Source organism: Mustela putorius, unplaced genomic scaffold (genome assembly GCF_011764305.1).
Source record: "Mustela putorius furo isolate JIRA1106 unplaced genomic scaffold, ASM1176430v1.1 tig00000196_pilon_pilon_pilon, whole genome shotgun sequence".
Classification (NCBI taxonomy): Eukaryota; Metazoa; Chordata; class Mammalia; order Carnivora; family Mustelidae; genus Mustela; species Mustela putorius.
The window spans coordinates 10584961-10598253 of record NW_025421310.1 but is presented as its reverse complement, the minus strand read 5'-3'; the positions used below and the strand labels follow the sequence as shown (position 1 = coordinate 10598253).

Below are 13293 nucleotides of genomic sequence, written 5' to 3'. Positions count from 1 at the left end.
CGCCTGGGTGGCTCAATGGGTTGAGCCTCTGCCTTCGGTTCAGGTCATGATCTCAGGGTCCTGGGATCAAGCCCTGCATCGGGTTCTCTGCTCAGCAGGAAACCTGCTTCCCCCTCTCTCTCTGCCTGCCTCTCTGCCTACTTGTGATCTCTCTCTCTCTCTGTCAAATAAATAAATAAAGTCTTAGAAAAAAAAGAAAAAGAAACTCAACAGACATTGAACTATAGTCAATGACAGGCATTTTGAAGAATTTGGGGTTGTAGCTGTTTCCTGGAGCTGCCATAACAAAGAATCACAGACTGAGGAGGATTCAACAGCAGACATTTACTGTCTCCCGGTTCTGAAGGCCAGGAGTCCAAGATCAAGGTGTCCGCAGGGTGGCTTCCTTTGGAGGCTGCAGGGAGGGTCTGTCCAAGCCTCTCTCCTCGCTTCTGGTAGCTCAGTTATGACTTGGCTTGTAGATGTTCATCTCCTAGTTCTTCACATCATCTGTCTCTGTATCTAAGCCTCCTCCATTTTTTTTTAAGATTTTATTTATTTGACAGAGAGAGATCACAAGTAGGCAGAGAGGCAGGCAGAGAGAGAAAGGGGGAAGCAGGCTCTCCACGGAGCAGAGAGCCCAATGCGGGGCTCGATCCCAGGACCCTGGGATCATGACCTGAGCCGAAGGCAGAGGCTTTAACCCACTGAGCCACCCAGGCGCCCCAAAGCCTCCTCCATTTTAAATACATGGTCATGGGGGCACCTGGGTCAGTGAAGTGTTTGACTTTGACTCCGGTCATGATTTCAGGGTCCTGGGACTGAGTTCTGTGTTGGGCTCCACGTTTAGCAGGGAGTCTGCTTCTCCCTGTGCCCCTCCCCCTGCTTGTGGGGTCTCACTCTCTCAAATAAACAAATAAAATCTTTGAAAAACAGATTTTAGGGGCGCCTGGGTGGCTCAGTGGGTTAAGCCGCTGCCTTCGGCTCAGGTCATGATCTCAGGGTCCTGGGATGGAGTCCCGCATCAGGCTCTCTGCTCAGCAGGGAGCCTGCTTCCCTCTCTCTCTCTCTGCCTGCCTCTCTGTGTACTGTGATCTCTCTCTGTCAAATAAATAAATAAAATCTTAAAAAAAAAAAAGAAAAACAGATTTTATTTATTTGACAGAAAGACAGCGAGAGAGGAACACAAGCACGGGGAGTGGGACAGGGAGAAGCAGGCTTCCTGCGGAGCAGGGAACCCAAGCGGAAGGCAGACGGTTAACCCTCTGAGCCACCCAGGTGTCCCTAAATAAGTAAAATCTTTTAAAAAAAGAGAAAAAAAAGGACACGGTTGTGTGGTGCCCAGATGGCTCAGTCAGGGGAGCGTGCAACTCTTGATGTCAGGGTCGTGAGTTTGATCCCCATGTTGAGTGTAGAGATTACTTAAATGCATGAATAAATAAACTTAAGAAAAAAATAAGGGTACCGTCATCCTGGATTAGGGCCCATTCAAATTCCTTCAACTTAACTTAATCATCTGCAAGAACTCTATGTCCAAATAGTCAAATTCACAGGTCCCGTGGGTTAGGACTTAAACATGGAGACAGGATGATGTTAGGACACAGCTCAACCCACAACCTAGATGAACTGCGTTGATGTCCGAAACTCATATTTTGTATAGATCAAAACACAAAATGATGGAAGGAGGCAGGGAAAGCCAGATGGTGAGATATGAGCTAGATCAAGTGGCATACAACGTTAATAACAGAAGGAGGTCAAGATGCATGTTCGCTTACCATTGTTTCAACTCTCTGAATATTTAGAAATTTTCGTAATAAAATACTGGGGTAGAAACTTGGTGATGGGCACGAAAAGATCTGATATGGATAGAATGCTTTAAAATAATCCAGTAGGGGGTTGGACGGGGGCCTGGCTGGCTCAGTCGGCAGAATGTGTGACTCTTGATCTTGGGGTTGTGAGTTCAAGCCCCATTTTGGGTGTAGAGAGTACTTAAAAATAAAATCTTTAAAAGTAATCTAGTGGGAGGTGAGGAAGTGAAGTGGAGGGGTTACAGATGAGAGGCAAGATCATACATTCAGGATTGTTGGAATTGGCTCTATGGGGGTGCATTATTCCCTCCCAATTTGGGGTATATTTGAAATTTTCTGTAATAGGCTTTTTTCTGAGTGTGAGAGCGCATGCGCATGAGGGTGGGGGGCAGAGGAAGAGCGAGAGAGAAGATCTTTTTTTTTTTTTGATGTTATTTATTTAATTTTTATTATTTATTTTTTAATTTTTTAAGAAAGATTTTATTTAGGGGCGCCTGGGTGGCTCAGTGGGTTAAGCTGCTGCCTTCGGCTCAGGTCATGATCTCAGGGTCCTGGAATCGAGTCCCGCATTGGGCTCTCTGCTCAGCGGGGAGCCTGCTTCCCTTTCTCTCTCTCTGCCTGCCTCTCCGCCTACTTGTGATCTCTCTCTATCAAATGAATAAATAAAATCTTAAAAAAAAAAAAAGAAAGGAAGATTTTATTTATTCATTTGACAGACAGATATCACAAGTAGGCGGAGAGGCAGGCAGAGAGAGAGGAGGAAGCAGGTTCTCTGCTGAGCAGAGAGCCATATGCCGGGCTTGATCCCAGCAGCCTGGGATCATGACCTGAGCTGAAGGCAGAGGCTTTTACCCACTGAGCCACCCAGGTGCCCTGAGAGAGAAAATCTAAAGCAGAGCCTGTTCATCTCGTGGAGCCCAAGTTGGGGCTCAATTTTATGACCATGAGATCATACCCTGAGCCGAAATCAAGAGTTGGATGCTTAACCAACTAAGCCACCAGGTGCCCCGGTAACAGACTTCTTCAAATGCTGCACAATGTGTTAAAAAAAAAAAAAAAAAGACAGGGAGTGCTAATTTAATTCCCCTACAACCAGCAGTTCTCTCTTGAGCTGAGATGTGAGGCTGGGGGAGGCGTGGGTTGTGGGGTGTAGGAATGGGTCCAGAGGGTCTGAATGGTCAAGAGGAGGCCAGTGTGACTGGAGCGTTTATGCTGGGGAAGGACATGGCTGATTGATGTTGTAAAAAGTGTCCTGGTGTGTATGGGGGATGGACTGTAGGTGGCCAGGATGGAAGCAGGGAGAGCCATGAGAGGCATCACTGGAAGATTCCAGGTAAGAGATGAGGGTGGTGGTGGTCTGCATGGGTGAGACAGTGCCCACAGAGGGAGGTGGCCGGTTTCAGATGTTTTCTGCCCGTAGTTTGGGGTGAGGGACAGGGAGAGAGGGGTTCTGGCAAGAGTGCCCAAGAGATCGATGGAGGGCCCATTGGCCCAAATGGGAAGACTGGGGATGAATCCAGTTTTTCTGAAGAAAATAAAGAGTTGGTTTGCTGGGGCCAGATTCGTAGAAGCTATTGCTAGTTCAATCCATGAGATCCTTGATGGCCTGTGGGGTTTCCTCTTACGCTCCATCCTAAAGGCAAAAAGGGTCTACTTAAAGCTCATTAGATGCCCCCAAATGTAGGCTTATTCATAGTCTGGTCTTAAAACCTAACAGTGGGTAAGCCCATGAGCCCCTGAGCCCATCATGATCTTTCTCAAATCAGCTCTGTAATTATTTTTTTAATGGTCTTATAATTCTATACTGTCCACATTCACAGCCACTATCAATGGCTTGTAGCTGCTGAGTGCCTACAGTGTGGTTAGTCTCAGCCAAGACATGCTGTAAATAGAAAATACAGATTTTGGAAACTTGGGAAAATTAGGGATGCCTATGAGGCTCTCTGTTAAGGGTCTGCCTTTGGCTCTGGTCTTGGGATGGAGTCCCATATCAGGCTCCTTGTTCAGCAGGAAGCCTACTTCTCCCTCTGCGTGCTGCTCCCCCTGCTTGTGCTCCCTCTCTCTCTGACAAATAAATAAATAAAATCTAAAGGAAAAAAAAAAAAGACTTAGGAAAATTAGAATGGCAAATATGTTGCAGTGGCAATATTTGGGTATATTAAGTTAAATACAATATATTTGTTTGAGATTTTATTTATTTATTTGACAGAGATTACAAGTAGGCAGAGAGGCAGGCAGAGAGAGAGGAGGAAGCAGGTTCCCCATGGAGTACAGAGCCTGATGTGGGGCTGATCCCGGGAGCCTGGGATCATGACCTGAGCTGAAGGCAGAGGCTTTAACCCACTGAGCCACCCAGGCGCCCCTTGTCTGTTGTTTTTAACAGTGCTGCTGTCTGTTCTTCAGAGGCATATTAGGAACAGGCTCTAAAACAGCTGAGCATGCCCTTTCTCCTAGAACTCAGAATAATTTCCCCAAGACCCATTCCCAGAAACGCAAATGGATAGATCCATTAAACCTGGAAGTCACACCCCGGTTCTTGTCCTGGTCCCCATGCCCCCACTTTGTCCCCACCCCCACTCCTGGAGTCAGCGTGGAAGTTCACAGGATCCAGGACACTCCCTCAAGCCCAGTTCCAAGAATACTGGAGTACTGAGATTAGAAATGTGATGTGGGGTTTAGTTCCTCTAAATAACAGAAATGTACTCTTCAAGTTCCCTTTGCCCCAAATTTATTAATAGCCTGGGGCATCGTAGTTCCTGTGGCTTTGCCTTCCCCAAAATCAAAGAGGGTCTTGGGGTGCCAAGAGGTAGCTCTTGGGCCAAACCAAGCAGATTCATCTATTCCTTCTTTTTAACCAGCGTTCTTCAATACCAGGTCCCACTCTTGCTCAGGAGGAACTCCAGGTTTGGTGGAAGAAAGATTCACGATTTGTATGGTATCTGTAGAATGGCGCTATGGTTGCCCCCCACCCCAAAAAGCATTGTATTGTGGAAAATGGTTAAAAAACAAAATATAGTAATTCCCGCTCTGTCATGCTGAGCTGTGTGACCTTGGGCAAGTCATGCAACCTCTCTGGACCTCAGGTTTAAGGTCCGCTTAGTGGGGCTAGAATTAAAATTCTGTTTCCTGGGCTCTGAGATATTAGGTTTCGACATCTCTGCCACTAGATACGGGAGGAGGAGGGGTAAGGGAAGACTTCCTGTTAGAAGATTTTAGGAGTCGGGGGGTGGAAGAGAGGAGGGAGAAAGGGAAACAAGGGGACGCTTGCGCAGTAAACACCTCACATTTTCTCGCCCCTCCCAACCACTTCTCTGCAGCAGGGAATTGCAGGCGACGCTCCACCTATCCTAGCCCAGCTGAGTGACAACCCCCGTTCCCCTTCCTTCTCTACCTATGGTCGCCCTTCTCCCTCCCCCACAACTGCCCAGTCGGGGGTGGGAATAAGGCACACTGGCGAGTCCGCGGCGCCTGCGTGGGCGATATACCCGTTCATTGGTCATATTCGACACAAGTCCCGCCTCCTCGAGCCCACTCCCCCGCCTTCCTTCATGTCAATCCCTCCCTTAGCTGGATCCAATCAGCATTGGACCCGGCCGCACAGAGGGGGCGGTCCCACCGCACGTAACCGAACTCCTCCCGTCTCTCGGGCAACGCCCCTTCCCCCTCCCTTCCTGCGAACGGAAATAGCGGGCCGCTGGGCCAATCGTAGCAGCGTGCCTTTGTCCAGCAACCAATGAGAGAGGAAGCGGGGGGGAGGGGTGAGCCCGAGTCTGAGTGGCAGTAGTCCAAGCCAATGGAAGGCTGATAGCTCAGGACGGCGGACGGGAGGGGCGGGACCGGGGGGCGGAGCCGCGGCCTGCTGCCCGCCCGCCCGCCAGCCCGCCCTCCCCCCCCCCCCCCCCGCGGCCGGCTAGGCTCCTCAGCGCTGCTTGGGGTCTTATCCTCCCGGTCCCCGCCTGCCAGCTCCCGCCGCGCTGTTCCCTGCCCGGCCAGGCCTGGAGCCGACACCACCGCCGTCATGCCGGCCGTCTCCAAGGGCGATGGGATGCGGGGACTCGCGGTGTTCATCTCCGACATCCGGAACTGTGAGAGCGCGGCCGGGGGACCCTAGAGGGAGGGGGAGCGTGGAATTGAGGGGCTCAGGGATTACAGAGGGGCCCGGGGCATAGAAAGCCATTTCGGTCGTAGAGGGAGAGGATAGAGAGGCCCCGGGGGGAACTTTAGGGTGGGGGGAATGGAGGGACTTAGGGTGTCATAGAGTGCCCCTTGAGGTGACGACACGGAGTGGCTAGAGGCGTCCGCGAGGGTCTTGAAGCAGAGGAAGCTAGTACAGTCCCATGGCTGGGGACATAGAAGTGTCCCCCGGGAATGCTAGAGAGGCTTGGGGAACGTATTAGCGACGGGGTTAGAGAAACCCCGATGTCGGTAGAAAGGGAAGGAGGTACATGGGTGGGGGGGTACCCTGTGGAGCGATAGAGTGGGAGAGGACCAGAGGGGACCGGGAGAACGTAAAACACGGGAAGCATATGGGGCTGGGCCTCCAGGGCCTGGCTGAGGGGGTGTCACAGAGGGGAAGGGGCTAGGTAGGTCACTGGGGCTCCTGGCTAGTACACAGAGAGGGCCTGGGAGTAATAGAAAGTCCTAGGGGCTTGGGGAGGAGAGATGGGAAGGTGGGTTACTATAGTGGGACCCTGATGAAGGATAGAGGGGCTCCAGGATGGAGGGCGGTGGAGAGTGGGCTAGAAGGGACACTAGGCGGGGACAATGGATCAAAGAATATAGAGAGGTGCTGCAGATGAAGGGTCTTAGGAAAACCTGAGACAGGAAGTTGGGGGCCTGGAAAAGAAGACATTATAAAGTGGGGGTTTGGGGAATGTGCCAGAATGGGGAGATCCCAGAGCTCAAAGACGAGCTCAGGAGCCTTAGGAATTTTCAGGGACAAGATCTGGAATCAGGGGGTTGGGGGAGGCCTGGTCCCAGAGAGAGGTCAAAGGTCAGGGAGCAGGCCAGTCCTGAATCTGGAGCCCTCTCCTATCTGACCACATCAATCTGGGCACAGCGATCATCAGGAGGAGGGGTTGTCGTGACGAGGAGAGACCTGGTGCCAAGTCAGCTCCCAATTCCTGGGAGTGGGTGTTAGTGTTTGGCACTGCCAAGAGCTTCAGAGGCTGTATCCGCATGGGCTCTAGGGTCAGCCAGACCTGGGTTTGGGTGCTGTCACTCCCTAGCCATGTGACCTTGAATGGGGTACCTCACCTCTTGATTTCCTCATCTGTCAGGAGGGACTGCTGACTGCACCTTCCTGATGAGGTTGTTGTGATAATGTGTGTGACTGAGGCCTTTTGCACATTCCAGGCACTGGACGGTCTTGGGTGTTGTTTTTGTCATTCAGTGGATCTGACGCCTGGACTCTCTGTTAGATGCCCAGAGATTATTTTAGAATTTAGTAGGAATGAAAGAACCTGGCCCGTAGTAGGTGCTCAGTGAATGAGGGGGGTGGAAGCCATTGGGTGTCAGGTGGCGGAGAGATGTTATGGTTGTTATGGAAAGAGGTTAGTAAGAAGGGGCTGTGGATCAGGTGGGGGGGCCAGCTATCAGGAGTGGGTGTGCATTGCCAGCCATGTGAAGCTGTGTGACTCTGGGCAAGTCACTTAACCTTTCTGAGGCTCAGTTTTCTCTCTTTTTTAAAGATTTGGTTATCTTAGAGAGAGAGAGAGATCATGAGTAGGAGGGGCAGAGGGAGAAAGAGAGAGAGAATCTCAAGCAGATTCTGCACTGAGCTCCAAGCCCAACACCAGGGTCAGTCTTACAACTGTGAGGTCATGACATGAGTGGAAATCAGGAATCAGGAGTTGGCCGATCAACTGACTGTGTCACCCAGGCACCCCTAAGGCTCAGTTTTCTTGTCTGCAAACTCCCCTGATAATAGCATCTTCTCTCTGAAGGCTCATTCATTTGTTCATCCAGCAAATAGTTTTTGATCACTACTTTTTTTTTAAGATTTTATTTCTTTATTTGACAGACAGAAATCATAAGCAGGCTCCCTGCTGAGCAGAAAGCCCATGTGGGGCTTGATCCCAGGATCCTGGGATCATGACCGGAGCTGAAGACAGAGGCTTTAACCCACTGAGCCTCCCAGGCACCCCTGATCACTACGTTTTGACACTGTACCTGGGACCGGGCAATAACAGTGAACAAGAATCCCTGGGTTGGGAGCACCCAGGCCGTGAGGGACATAGAAAATAAACACAATAAATGATACCATGCCAGAGGGTGACTGGTAGTGGGAAGGAAAGGTGAGGAGAGACCAGGATTGAGATGGTGTTTTGGTAGGCCTCACCAAGGAGGTGACACGTGAGTAGACTTTTGATTTAAGTGAGGAAACAGGCCCTGCAGATTTTGGAGGGAAGGGAGGGTCCAGAGGGATAGTGCGTTCAAAGGTCCTGGGGTTGCAGCATGTGTGGTGTGTGTTCCGGTAAAAGCGAGGGGACCCGTGTGGCTGAAGCTGACTGGGAGAGGGCAGGAGATGAGGGCAGAGAGGGGACAGGGAATGTGGAAGGCCATGTGGGCCTTTATCTGGGTGAAATGAGAGTGGCGGGAAGGTTTAGAGCACAGAGGGGACGTGAGCTGATTGATGTTTTAAAATAATTCCTCCGCTGCCATGAAGAGGACAGACTCGGGAGGTAGTGGTGGAAGCAGGCAGATAATTAGGGGCTGCTGCAGGCATCCAGGTGAGAGATGGTGTTGGCTTTACTGGGGTGAGAAGGCAATGGTGAGAAGTGGTTGGTTTGGGGACAAATTTTGAAGGATTTGCAAGGGAATCGGATGATGGGGCAGGGAAGAAAAGAGAAAACGGGTCAGTGTCAGTGCAGAACCACAGAGGGGGAGACTCTGACTTGGGGCCGGTAGAGGTATTTTGGCCAAATGAGCTGGGGCTAGAGAACCAGGTGTTCTTCTTGTTCTTCGTCTTCTCATCAGTAAATGTCGAATGGCTGATGTGTTTCAAACCTTATAGAACGTGCTGGGGACACAGTGGTGAACAGGACAGATCTGTCTGTGTCCCTAGGAAGCTCCCAGCCCCATGAAGGAGACAGGTACTTCCCAGAAACCGTAGCCGTTCTTCTCACAAACATGTATACAGATGTTCATAGTAGGGTTAGTCACTGAAGCCGGAAAATGGAAGCAAACCACCCAAATGTCCGTCATCGGATGAATGGGTGTACAAGATGGGGTCCGTCACACAGTGACATAGCAAGACATTAAAATGAATGATCAGAGGCGCCTGGGTGGCTCAGTGGGTTAAGCCTCTGCCTTCGGCTCAGGTCGTGATCCCAGGGTCCTGGGATCAAGCCCCACGTCAGACTCTCTGCTTCGTGGGGAGCCTGCTTCCTCCTCTCTCTCTCTCTGCCTGCCTCTCTGCCTACTTGTGATTTCTCCTTCTCTGTCAAATAAATAAAATCTTTAAAAATAAAATAAAATAAAATGAACGATCACATGGGGCACCTGGGTGGCTCAGTTGAAGAAGCGTTTGCCTTCCAATCCGGTCATGATCCCAGAGTCCTGAGGTTGAGCCCCATGTTGGGCTCTGCGCTCAATACGGAGTCTCCTTCTCCCTCTCCTTCAGCTCCTCCCCACTGCTTATGCGCTTGCTCTCTCTCTCTCTCTCTCTCTTTATCTCAAATTAAAAAACAAACAAACAAAAAAAAAAAACCTTAGAAAAAAAAAAAAGAATGCACACTATAACATGGATGAACCGTGGTGAAAACCTCATTGTACATGAAAGAAGCCAGACACAAAAGGCCACATACATGATTTCATTTGTATGAGATGCCCGGAACAGGCAAGTCCATAGAGGTAGAAAGTAGGTTAGTGGCCACCCAGGCCTGAATAGGGGGTGATGGAAGGTGGAGTGATTGCCAGTGAATGTAGGGTTTCTTTTTGGGGGTGATGAGAAAGTTCTGGAAGTAGATTATGGTGATTATTGCATGAGACAGTGGATATACCAAAGACCGCCGAATTGCACGCTTTAGAATGGTGAACTTTATGGTATGTGAATCGTATCTCAATTTTTTGTTTTAAGTGGAAAAACCTTGAACTGTCCTAAGTCGGTGAGAGAGAAGGCCATGCTGTTGAGAGAATGAAGACTGTGTCTGGCTGCATTGCCCAGACAATGTGGTGGGGTTTGCCAGGCCAAGGGAGGTGGGGAAGAGCTCTGAAGACAGAGGGGCAGCCATGCAAAGGTCCTGAGGCCCAGAGGAAACTGAGCTGAGGCCTATGTGCCTGGTGCACAGGAGGGTGGGGTGGCACCTGACAGGTGGACAGAGGCCATGTTGGTGTTTGTCCTGAGAGCACTAGGGAGGGTTTCAAGCAGGAATGAGGGAAAAGAAGGCCTGCAGGTTGTGTGTGAGCCACGGCTCAGAAATGAGCAGGGGGAGGAAGGGGAGGGCTATGGAGTCCTCCTGCTGGAGAGAACCTGAAGACATCTCGGGAGTTCAGCGGGAAGACTGTAGAAGGAGGTGAAAGGGTTTGAAAACCGAGGGCAAGAAAGGGCAAACTGTGCAGATAAGAACGGGAAAGGTTTGGGCTGGGTCCAGCCTGAGGGCATGGTCCTGCGCTGTCTTGAGCGGGAATCTGCCTCTCAACCACTTAATCTGGGAGCTTCCAGGGCCCAAGCTAGGGCTGTCTGGGTGTCTCGTCTCTGGGGCCCCAGCTCCCCCGCAGGCCTGGGGGAAGTTTGCAAGGGAGTGAACCGGAAGGGGGGTCCTGGGTTGCCACAGTGCCCTGAGCTCCTCCATTAGGGTAACATCCTACTCCAAATTGTGACCCATTCCTTTTGTGACTTCTCCCCAAGGCCCTCAAGCACAGGCCCTGCTCTGATCCCTCTCTGGGTCCCCAGGAGACTGGGTCCTCAGGAGACATTTGCTAGTTGAAAGAATAAGTGAACAAACGAATGAATGAATGAGCAAACAGAACGGTCTTTACTGCGCACTGATAGAGTGCAAGACACAGCTCTGAGTAAGGGGATTTCAACAGTGAACAAAAGTCCCTCTCCGTGGTGCTCATATTCTGGAGGAAATGGATCAGTACACAAGTAAATATATAGTATTCAGGTGTGCCGGCAGGTGGGGGGGGGGCAGGGGGTTGAGAGGAAATAAAGCAGGAAAGGGGTATGGGGACAAAGTTAGGGATAATGCTCTTGTGTAAGCTGTTCAGAGAGTTTCTTGCTGAAAAGGTGACATTGGAGCAAAGCATCAACTTTGGTGGGTGAATTAGGCCTGCACAAATCTGGAGGAGGACATTCTTGGCAGTCTGTGCAAAGGCCCTGAGGCAGGACTGTGCTAGGAAGAATTTGAGGAGGAGGAGCAGCTGGAAGAGGAGGCCGCTGATGGCCGGGAGGCTAGGAGTTGTGGTTAGAGAGGGAACTAGTGAATCTGTAGGGCCCAGAGGATGACAATGAGGGCTTCACCTTTAGTCTGAGCCATCTGGGAGCCATGGAGGGATTTGGAGCCCAGAAGGGACAGGATCCCTCTGGCCTCTGTGTAGAGACCAGAAAGAATGTAGAGACCACACATACTTTGGTGTGCCATTGAGGGTCCCCACACTACCCCAGGCCCTGCACTTTAAGGAACGAGCTTTAGGTTATGAGCGTCCTTGAGATGCTGATGACAGACAGCCCCAGGCCTGGCCTCACCCCCTTCTGTGTGTCATCTAGTGAGCTGGGTCCACAATCTGCATTCACCACCTTTCCTGTGCCAAGACTATTCTGAACGTGGGGATGCCCCCTGGGAATGAAGCAGCCACTCTTCCCAGCTCTGGGGCGCTGCATTCTGACCAGAGTACAGACCCAAGGGCTGACTACACCCTTCCCTTAACCCTTAACGTGCCAGGCTGCCTCTTAGGGATGGTCTTTGCAGCTGTGTTCAGTTTGCAGCTGGTTGTTCCAGGAGACTATTTTCTCCTTCAGGGGTGGTGATGACTTTGCTAGCATGAGCACCACATAACCCAGCCGGCCAGATATAGAAGCTGAAATTTTCCAGTAGCCGCATTCCCAAAGTACAGCCAGCAAAATCAGCTTTAATGCATTTTATTTACACCAGCATGTTCACTGGATTATCTGGACGTGTAATCTGTATTTTCGCAATTATTCCTGAGATGGTTTATGTGCCTTTCTCAATGAGGTTACTTTTTTTCACAGGCAAACACTTGCTCCGTATTTCAGAGTTTTCAAAACTTTGAGAGTTGAGAAAACAGATTCGTAAAGTGCCCAGCTTGTTCCAAACCTACCTCTTGAGGTGACTGAGCTGAGAATTGGTTTTTAATTTTGGATGTATGGAAAATACGAATTTCATCCCTCCGTAGCACCAACCGTGAGTCAGGTGCCAAGTGGCCCTGTGTGGCCTGTGGCTCCCGCATTGGGCAGCACAGGGCCAACATGTTCTGGATTCTGTAGTGGCCCAGAGTTAACAGGCATCAGCTTCCAGAACTCTCTGTGGGACTCTGGGCTGTTGGGACTCCTGTGGGAGATGCAGCACAGGGCGTCCTAGTAGAGAGGAACATCTGTTACCCTGTATTGTAAGCAGGAGGTGTCTCCTGCTGAGGTACTAGACCCCAGGGCCTGCTACCTCCCTAAAAGTATCCCAGTCCCGCCAGGGCGGAGGAGCCAGGGTTTTAGGATGCCTTCTGTGGCAGGACAGGCCCACCTGCTGCTGCAGCTTAGCGCCCGCACACGAAGACTTGAGCTCCCGTCACTAGCGGAAGCCCCAAGGTAGGCAGGCAGGTCCTTGCTCAGCCTTTCCTTACCCTGGCCTGCAGCAAGCCCTCTTTTCCCTCTGCATGCTCCTCACAACTACAGCTACCAGCGGACAAGGGGCCCTGCAGCCTCCCATGGCTCCCAGGCACTCTGAGGAAACCCGGAAGAGTCTGGGAGGTCTGGGCCCAGATGCTGTGCTAGCCTCCAGGCCTTTATACTGCCTGGAGCACATTTCCCCTTACTTCTGCTTGGTCCAGTGCCACTCCAAATTTTGATCCTCAAATCTCAGGAGCTGTGTACCAGGAAGACTTCCTCCCCTAGTCTGAATCCCGTCTCCCAGCCCCCATCGCGTTTGCCTGTGTCAAAGTACTCACTTGTCCCCGTCAACCAGCCTCCTTTCCAATCCAGGAGCTCCCCTAGCACACGGCTCGTGTGACTCATCCCTGAGCCTGGCCCAGGGACTGTTTGAGGATAAGAAATCCCTTTAAAATGCCCAGACACACTTGCATGCCTCCTGTGATGGTGAGCTCATCTCTCTGTCATTGGCTGGGCCTGAGTGCTAGAAAGTCGTTACTTCCATTAGCCCAGCTCCCCTCATCCCCTCTCTTCCATGTGTTACCCTCAGTAGCACCCATGTGCTATCTCTGGGCACCCAGGCTACCTCTTTCCTCAAGATCTCTGCAGAGACCTGCCCCTTGCAGGGATGCCCTCCCTCCAAGGCTGCAGCCCCTTCTCTTCTGGAAACCTGATGCTTTT

At 51.1% G+C, this 13293-nt stretch overlaps 1 protein-coding gene across 2 annotated transcripts in view; it reads left to right on the top strand.

Moving 5' to 3' along the window:
- The first annotated feature begins 5670 nt into the window (after window positions 1-5670).
- AP2A1 (adaptor related protein complex 2 subunit alpha 1) overlaps window positions 5671-13293 on the top strand; it is a 29766-nt gene continuing 22143 nt past the window's right edge. For both annotated transcript variants that reach the window (XM_004767259.3, XM_004767258.3), the window contains exon 1: window positions 5671-5872. In XM_004767259.3, the coding sequence (XP_004767316.1) occupies window positions 5806-5872 (67 nt within the window). In that variant the 5' untranslated portion in view covers window positions 5671-5805. The remainder of the gene's footprint in view (window positions 5873-13293) is intronic.